Genomic DNA, 10089 nt, shown 5'->3' with positions numbered 1-10089 from the left:
CTCCCTTCTGAAGCTGCTGCCCCCGCGACCCGACCCCGGATAAGCGGAAGAAAATGGATGGATGGATGTATATAATCAAGAGTTACAAATTTCTGCAGAAACTCCCTGCATAAATAAAAAGGGTGAAGAAGACAGAAAATAACTCAATGTCAGGAGTACATTTTGTCTCCCTAGCCATCCCCACATTTCACCATTGTTTATTAATACGTAGACAAAGACATGTCGCTGTGATTTCCCTGTCACTGTGGGGTGTCTGTCAAGATGCAGTGGTTTTCCAAAGTCATCCGTTTTCAGTTCAAAGTCTCCATCCTGCTCCTTGAGCCATGATTACCATGTCTCAGTCAGGGCAATCAGACAGACATTTTTATGTTTTGTAAGTAACTTAACATTTGCCTTAAATCTAGCTTATTCTGGAGCGATTGTGCGTTGGCAAGGATGATTGATGGCAGGGTCATCCTCCTAAGGCCTGGTCTTTAAAGTCGCTGATGGACACCTCCTTTTCCTAGCACATGAATGTACTGAGGTTGATCTCCTGCTCCCCGAAGTTGGATCATGACGGATAATCTCTGAGGGGAAGGAGCATTCTACTTTGACCATACCTGTTCATAAATTCTAAAACAACAGGAGAAACTACCTCTTATACTGAAAAGAATCCAGATACTATATGTGCATAATCCTCCAAAGATGACACTGAAGCATTACAGGGAGACCACCAGCTGCTATGTCATTTAGAGATCAGTTCATAAAAACTGTGGTAGAATAAATTGTAAAGTGCCACACAGTTCCACAAATTACACAACTTCTTACAATCTGCTGCTTTCACTGCTGCGTGTCACCCAGACCAGTGCCACAGTCATGTCCACCCACCCAGAAATGGTTGACAACAAGATACCCTACTGAATCCATTTTAATTTTGTCAGAAATCAATTGCTGGTCAAAACAGAAACTCCACCTAGTTAGAAAGGAGCAAATCACTTAAAATAGTCTTGTAAGATAAAATAACGCACATGTATTCATCATGAAGGAATTCTAGCCATTTTGCTAATTTTGGGGTTTAACGTGTAACTCTTCTTGCCCTCGTTTAAATCTAAGTGTAAAAAACAGCTCACCAAATGTTCCATGGTGCAATTATTTATTAAACTATGATCAAGCAAGAACATAATTTCTATCTGCATCTCAAAGTTTCTAGATCTTAGTGAAACTTGAAGAGACTGCCCTGGTTAAAAAATAAAATTCAATAAAGGCATTATGGAAGCTTCAGAAACCTATCCATGCATTATCTTTACACCCTGATCTCAAGTGGGGTCACTGGTGCCTATCTCCAGTTGTCAACAGGTGAGGGGAGGGGTCACCCTGGACAGGTCGCTAATCCATCGCAGAGCAACACAGAGACAGACAAGACAAACAGTCATGCACACACATCCCTAAAGAGAACTTAGGAGATCAATCAAACTGACCATCAGTGGGAGGAAGTCAGAGTACCTGGAGAGTAACCACTGTGCACAGGGAGAACATGCAAACTCCATGAAGAAAGACCCTGGGCCGGGAATTGAACCCAGAACCTTTTTGCTGCACGGCAAGGCCAGCTTCAGTAACCATTACACTATTTTTATCCATTCTGTTGTAAATTCATTACAATTTATTAGTTCAAACTTTGTTTTCGGCTATTGATTTACTTTCTACACTTCTTGCAGAAAAAGGTAAAGAGCTATCACCAACAATGGGTGAGAGGTGGTGTACATCCTCTACAGTTAAAGAATATTTTGCATAAATAATCATGCATTTATTTAATGATGTTTTTATTTGTGAAACTGTGATACTGTTGGTTATTCATACCACTGAATAACCAATAACGACACACTTGTGTGTGAAAGTGTGTTCAAATATTGGACAACCAAAAAAGTGGGGGGAGTCTTAAACAAAAGCCTTTGATTATCTTGAGTGGAAGAAAGAAATGTGATTCTTTCCAATAGCATCAATAAGCAAGACAAGATATGGTCTTGCTTATTGACCATATGTTGTCAATAACAGTTGGTCAATAAGCATTATCTTCATCAGATGGTGATGAAGATAATGAAATCAGAATGAAGAAATGTAATGCATGTACATAATGTGAATAAAAAAGGTACAGACCCAGCTTAGGATTGAAAAGAAGCAAAACGTGATAGTAGCTCTGGCAGCATCTGAGCCCTGGGCCAATGGCAGCTCATCTGGAGATGTGGCCTGCCACTGATTGGCCAGAAAACAGAATCCAACAAACCACAGGAAGCTGGCCACTCCTGAAGGAGAAAAACAGGACTATATTTATTTTCTTGCTCATATCACCCCATCACCCCACATTCAACTGTGTCACATTTTTCTTTCTTTGGTTCTTTGGTATTTACCAGGCACTCTGTGCCATTTTATAGCATGATCGAGTAAGTCATTTGATATATATATATATATATATATATGTATATATATATATATATATATATATAGAGAGAGAGAGAGAGAGAGAGAGACTTAAAAGAAAATTGACATAATAATTTACTGGCTTGAAATTGGGCCACTTGTCTCTTTAAAAACTCCTGTTCTTTCTGAAACTCCGCCCATAGGAAGTCATCATAACATCGCTGCTCTATTAACCCTTTAAAAGCGTTTTTTACCAACGTTTCACTGAGAAGTAGCTCCTATGATGAGCTCAGTAGTTCCAGCGAGGGTTTGCTAATCACTGCTGACTAGTCTGAAGGAGCTGAGAGAGGGAGTTGTTGGGGAGGGATGATCTGGTAGGTGGAATCTCAGCTTGGACACTGCAGCTCTGAGGAGGAGCTTGGTCCTTGAAGGTGTCACTCGGTTCACCCAGGTGTTTTGCACAGCTGAATGGTTGCTATGGAGTTTAAAGAATTTCTCAAACATGCATGAAAGAATCAAGGCAACACTCCATGTGTGATTTTGATGAGAGAATAACATTTTAAGATGATGTAATACTCAAAAAAGTCGATTTTACATAATACTGCTCCTTTAATATATATATTTTTTGTTTTCTGTTATCACTTCACAAAAATCAGGAAGATTTTGTGGTCTTTGATCTCTACCAGAAAAGATGAGGTCAAACAGCACCACTCGTTTTCGGTCCTTGAGGTTACTCATAGAAGGGAAGTAAACATCCAGGATCAGGAAACAGATGCTGCCAAGGAAACAGGCCACGCCCACAGTCATGCCATAGTTACAGGCATGAGCATTTTTGTTAAAGACGCACAGTAAACGTTCGCTGCCGATGTTGATGTAACCCTCGTTCACTATGCAGCTGAACACCACAATGGAGAAAACCTGCAGACAGAGAAAAAGTATCATCTAAGAGACGTCATTGATGGATGACACCCACAGAGACAGTTATGAATGCTTGATTTCCCAAGCAGATCGAAATACACTTTAGCTCTCAACAAAGCAAAGAGGTTTGAAAGCACCCGAAATGAATCAGTTTAAGAACAACAGTTCTTTCGTTGGAAATATGCTAAAGATGTTCACAAAGTCACCCTTCTATCACCTTAGACACATCTCTAGGATTAAAGGACTAATGTCTCAAGATCTAGAGAAACTCATTACAGCAACAGCGTCTTCACAGGTCTGGCAAAAAAAAAAAATCTGTCCTCCAACTGCAGCTGATGCAGAACGCTGCTACTGATGTTCTCACTAAAACTAGGAAGATAGAGCACATAACACCAGTTCTAAAGTCCTTCCACAGGCTCCCTGTAGCTCAGAGAATATAATACTATATGCACCACAAATCTGGAACAAGCTTCCAGAAAACTGCAAACCAGATGAAGCACTGAGCTCCTTTAAATCAAGACTAAAGACTCATTTGCTTGTAGTTGCCTTTGGTTAATTATAATAGGAACATGATTTCTCTTTATTTTGCACATAATGTAATGCTTCTTATTTATTTGTTGTTTTGCATGTTTTATCATGTAAATCGCTTTAAAATACCTTGCTGAAATGTGCTATTCAAATAAATTTGACTTGACTTATTTATACATAAAGTTATTTAATAGTGTGAAGGAAACAATACAAAATTTAGAGTTTGGGTTTGGTTACTATGATTGACTAGCAATTTGTCCTGAGTATGCACTCAAAAAATGAACTCAGTGATATGTTGAACCAAACTTAATTGATATATATGAGTTGGAATTTGAAATGCTATTTGACATATCGAGTTAAGAAGACATTGCACATGCTCAGAAGTTTAAGTAACTTAAGTAATACAACTGTTTTTATAAAGATATTTTTAGTGCAAATGTATTGGTGGTTTGGAACTGAGAAGTTGAAGTTATAGAGAAAATTCCTAGAGGAATTCTGTAACTACAGTTTTTCAGAATTACAAAACAGCAGTTAAAATTCTTCAAATTCTTAAATACTAGACACAAATTGTATTCTTTAAGTCACACTTTCAAAAAACTCTAACACTTAAAGCTTTGCCCTAAATGATCCAAAACAAATTGTACTAATCACTACACTGTGTGTAAATTGTAATAGTCTCAGGTGAACTAAGACTGCTATATTAATTAAAACTAATAAAGAAATATTCAGTCAGTTAAGGTGTTAAGTTGGAGCTGCAAAATATTGTTCATTGATTTTACTAAATACAGTTAAATTCATATACTGAACACAACTCATAGTAATTGTTTATATAACTTTATTTAGTAAATTGAACAAGTTATTTTTCATGTATATGCTCTGCTTCTTGCCCATGGACTCCAGACCTTCACAATTAGATTGATTAAGTGATACTGTTGGATGGTTCAATAACTGCATCGTCGTCAGTACATTATGACTGGAGCCCTTGTGCTTCATTTATGCATTTGTGTCAAATTACTTTCAATCTGATCAGAATCATTCCTTCTGTTAACTTCTCTTTTGTTGGTAAATTAGTTTTGTTTTATAGCTACAGGGACTGCTCATATTATCACAGAATGTCTTGTCAAAATAAAATGCTTGTTTTCTTCAGGTTTCTTTCAGTTGGATTATTGCTTCTATTATTTTAACAATAAAAGTGACGTCACTTTGAGAGCTTGAGGCTATATCTGATGGAGAGTTCTTTATAATTCTCTAACAAAATGATTAATTATTAACGTCCCACTACCTCATTCATGAAGGCACCAAAAATATTTTTACTGATCTGCCAAATGCATATGTCCTAGAGTTTCTTCCTCCAGATTTAGCTTTTTCAGTTCTTTTTTTATTCAAATATACATTTTTGCAATGCACTTCTGTTAAGCCGTATCAAGATGAATAATAAGAGAAAACACAGACACATGATGACTGCACGGCATCACATCACAATGAAAACAAGGGTTTCATCCTGAGCAGAAGCTTTTAAAACGTAAACCCTTCTTATCGACAGAAACAGAAAAATTAAGTTCCTCAAATTGAGATTTTGTCTAAAAACACAACTGTAAAGCTTGATTGGAAAGCATCACATTATTGCAAAGCAGAAAATCAGAAAGGGGAGCTGCAGGTAGGCCCGTCCATTCATGGAGACCCGCATCACGCATTTGGAAGAGGAGACTTACCCACGACAGCAGTCTGAGGATGGTGCGGGGATGCGTGAAAAAGGCGACCGGATCGAAAGGGACTCTCCCGGCCTTCATGGCTCCATACGCGATCGCTGTCTCCATCCCTCCGAATGTCAGCTCTCTCAACGCGGCTGAGAAAGCGAGAAGAGTCGGTGTGAGAGTGTTCTTCCTCCAGCCACCAGATGAAGTCACAGCGCGTCACCGCGGCTCATCTCAGGCTGCAGCATCGCCGCTCCGTCTTCAGTCGACTTCAACACCACCTCCATCTGAACAAATCCACGTTTGCCTTTCTGTTTTTGTCTTGCTTTCCGGACGTTGGTCTTTTTCTATTTAAGAAGATGAAGGCGAACTAAGACCTTCCTGTAGTCTAAAGATTTCAACATATCAAAATTGCCCTTACAGAAAAAGCACAAGATTTTTACACGTGGAAAAACCATACCACATGTGAAGTGATACGAGTCACATGAAAAACCATATACATGTTAATTTGGAACGTTTCATGGTAAAACAAACAATTAAAAAACAAGCAAATAAAAAACATGTTTACATGTTTCACGTTCATTCGAGGAATATGGTCACATGTTCCATATGTCAATAGAATATGGATCACATGAACAAAATACTTTATCACACGTGGAACATGTCACCCTTGTGCATGGAAAAGGGGAACCGCATGTGAACAAGTGCGCCATCTATTAATCTTCCTTATATACATATTTTTTATGAATTGTAGTGACAGAATGATCTCATAAAGTTGTGTAACTGACGGTCCGACCAGTAAAGGACAAGGACAAAGGTATATATATATATATATATATATATATATATAGAAATATAAATTTTCCAAAATTTATATTTTGGAAAATATAAATTCTATTTATTTTTTCAAAAGATAATCTTAACTAAAGGTTTCAACAACAAATCTAAAAAAATCTAAAAAAAATGGGCCCAAAAGAAATCAACTAAAGCAAACATAACTCAAGATAACAAACCAAAAACTGACCTAACAATAAGCACACAAACAGGCTAGCCTACACAAAGAGGAGGGGTGGGGAAGGAGACAAAGACAAATAATGTATAAACATTAATTTAAACTAAAGCATTTTGACTTTAACACAACTATAAAAACCAAAGTAACCTAATACCAAAAAGGTTTTAGCAATTATGCTATTAGTGGAGAGAGGCAGATTGTTTCACATCAAGTCCCCTGCTTCCAGCAGCCTGATGGACTGTTCCATTTCCTGGTTTTCCTTTCTGCCAACTCTGCAAAACAAAATGTTAATGATCTTAAATAAACATAAAGTGTTTACTAAATGTGTGCACCCAAATTAGTAAACAACCTAATGCAATAACCACCACTAAAGAAAAAACACCAAAGAAAAAGTGAAATTCTAAATATTTTATATGAAAACATTTAAATAAATACTAACACTGAGGAAAAGATTAGGAACCTCCACAAACTACCTTTTTATGCTACAAATTAGATTTTCTTTGGACATTTTCAGATTACCAACGTTTTTCTTTGCATCTGACTATCCATATGACCATCCATCCATCACTAACATTCAATAAATTTAATAGGAGTGCCAGGGTTACAGAACTTTTTGAATTGTCATCTTCACAAGGTCTTTGGGTTTTCATCTGGGTTTCATTTGTACATTCTAGGCCAAAACGTGTTCATCTCTTGGACACTGAACCTATCTCCACTTTATAACCACAGGTGAATCTCCAATTAAATGTTTCAGTTAACCTATTGGGAGTTTCCAAAGCCATAACATAATCTGGGCTTTTCCCTCATATTTTAAAGGCCATTCTGTATGTAAACGTTTGATTTTGAAGACAGAAAATAAATAAAACTCTGACATTCTCTCATTACTTAGCAAATAAAAATACTTTTGGTAATTACCAAAAGTAAGTGAAATTTGGTCTGATTTAACTTCAGACAGTGAAAAAAGGGTGTGTTTTAATTCGGTGATCATAAATTTCTGGTTTGAACTTTGTTTTGTCTGTGTCTGCAAAAACAAAAAACAAAACTTCCTTAATGAAGATCATATTTGCCCATTTCTGTAGAAAATACAAAAGAAAAGACAAAAAAAGCAGTAAACTAAATTATGATTTATTCTTTCATTTCATTTTAAAGCACTTTGCTTGCGTTTTATTACCTACAAATGTTATTGGTTGTCGGAATTAAATAGCTGAAATCTTTATCTGATAATATTGGCCACACATTTTGTAATATGTATCCCAAGATTTTCCTGGTCATCAAACAATTTTCAATATCACACAAAGGAAACCTGTGTACAACGCTGGGGGTTGAGTTCTGGGTAGTTCCTACGGTTATCCACCAGAGGGAGCCAAGGAGTTACTGCTTATTTGAAAATGGACCTTCAGAGCAACAGCAAGAGCGCAAGAGGAGTTGCCAGTCCTCCGATGACTGAGTGTTAACCATGGTACACTCAGTACCATCGTACTGAGAGCCTCCCAATGTTTGGTCTCTGAGCTTTTTGTATTTTGTGAATTACATTTAAGATCTCCTATTAGTGTTGGCCAAATGAAGCTTCATGAAGAAATGAAGCTTTCCAGGCCTTTGCTTTTCCCAAAAGTTCATGATGCTTCATTCATTACTCACTAGTGACATCTGCTGCTGAAACTGACAGCCTTGTCACTCTGATTATACTTCACTTCCACAAAATTGTAAATGCAATATTGTCAGAAAATTTTTGTCATACACGTGTTTAGGAACAAAAGAGTCACTTTAATCCTATTTAACTGTAATCCATTTTTAGTTATTAAAATTATCTCTAGCTGAACTAATCCTGCTATATGTTTACTGTCAGCGGTTGTGTTTTCTTCCATGTCAGACTAATCTGAGAACAAAGACATTTGCTGTTTTAGTGTCTTAGGAGTCCAATGCTTGTTGGGACAGACATTTTTGTGTTTTGATTTGCTTCCTCAAAAACTAAAATTCTTCAAAATCCTCTTTTTTTGGATGTCTACATGGCTCTGTCCTTTATATTTAGTCATGTGCATAATTTTACTCTTCCAACACCTTTAAGTCTGTTTCTTCTGTGCAAGAAGAAAAAAACATAAATAATTCTCTTCTCACCCTCCATGGGTGGTCTCTCTCTCATCCTCTACTAGAGGCCTGGGAGCTTGAGGGTTCTCCTCCAGTATCTTGGCTGTGCCTAGTACTGCACATTTCTGATGTTGTACCTGGGATCTGTTTTAGTCACTGCTCCAGTTTGGGGGTGACTGCCCCGAGGGCCCCGATGACCACAGGCACCACTGTGGTCTTCATCTTCCAGGCCTTTTCCAGTTCCTCTCTGAGGTCCTGGTATTTCTCCAGTTTYTCCTGCTCCTTTTTCCTGATGTTGTAATCACTTGGTATTGCTACATCCACCACAATCCTCTGTTGTTTATCCACCACCACAATGTCTGGTTGCTTCTCCATTACCATTTTGTCTGTCTAGATCTGAAAGTCCCACAGGATCTTAGCTCGGTCATTCTCCACCACTTTTGGGGGTGTTCCCCACTTTGATCTCGGGGTTTCCAGTCCATTTTCTGCACAGATGTTCCTGTACACTATGCCCGCCACTTGGTTATGTTGTTCCATGTAAGCTTTCCCTGCCAGCAACTTGCACCCTGCTATTATGTGCTGGACTGTCTCAGGGGCCTCCTTGCACAACCTACACCTTGGGTCTTGTCTGGTGTGGTAGATCTGAGCCTCTATTGCTCTGGTGTTTAGGTCCTGTTCCTGTGCAGCCAGGATGAGAGCCTCTGTGCTGTCCTTGAGTCCAACTTTTTCTAGCCATTGGTAGGATTTCCTATCAGCAGCCTCTTCAGTTATTTGTCGGTGGTACATCCCATGTAGGGGCTTGTCCTCCCATGATGGTACCTCCAGCACCTCGTCCTCTGTTCCCCATTGTCTGTTGAGGCTTTGTCCTTGATGTATTTATGGATCTTGGATGTTTCATCCTGGACAGTGGCTCTCACACTCACTAGTCCTCTGCCTCTTTCCTTACGGCTCGTGTACAGTCTCAGGGTGCTGGATTTGGGGTGGAACCCTCTATGCTTGGTTAGTAGCTTCCAAGTCTACCATTGGAAGAGATAAAGACATCCGTGGTCTTTATCTCTTCCAATGGCCAGCTAATTATTCCTGCAGGGTATCTGATTACTGGTAAGGCATAGCTGTTTATTGCACGGATCTTGTTCTTGCCATTGAGCTGGCTTCTCAGGACTTGCCTTATTCGTTGGAGGTATTTGGCTGTGGCTCCTTTCCTTGTGACCTCATYGAGGTTGCCATTTGCTTGCGGTATTCCCAGGTACTTGTCCTCAATGTCTGCTTCCTTCTGGGAGTGAGACCCCTTCTGTATGGATGACCTTCCCTCTTTTTGTAATCATCTGACCACACTTGTCTAGTCCGAATGACATCCCAATGTCAGTGCTGTAGATCATGGTTGTGTGGATCAGTGAATCGATGTCTTGCTCGCTCTTGGCGTTCAGCAATGGTTCCCAAACTTTTTCTCCTGGGCCC

At 38.7% G+C, this 10089-nt stretch overlaps 1 protein-coding gene across 1 annotated transcript; it reads right to left on the bottom strand.

Moving 5' to 3' along the window:
• Positions 1 to 12: 12 nt before the first annotated feature.
• LOC103463040 (synaptogyrin-1-like) lies at positions 13 to 6083 on the bottom strand. The gene is made up of 3 exons (XM_008406152.2): positions 5553 to 6083; positions 3078 to 3312; positions 13 to 2279 (listed from the first exon to the last, which is right to left on the bottom strand). Exons 1-3 carry the CDS (start codon positions 5655 to 5657, stop codon positions 2080 to 2082), a joined length of 540 nt encoding a protein of 179 aa, XP_008404374.1. The 5' UTR covers positions 5658 to 6083; the 3' UTR covers positions 13 to 2079.
• Positions 6084 to 10089: the final 4006 nt, after the last annotated feature.

This window comes from Poecilia reticulata, linkage group LG1, assembly GCF_000633615.1.
Source record: "Poecilia reticulata strain Guanapo linkage group LG1, Guppy_female_1.0+MT, whole genome shotgun sequence".
Lineage (NCBI taxonomy): Eukaryota > Metazoa > Chordata > Actinopteri > Cyprinodontiformes > Poeciliidae > Poecilia > Poecilia reticulata.
This window is presented reverse-complemented; position numbering and strand designations above follow the sequence as displayed.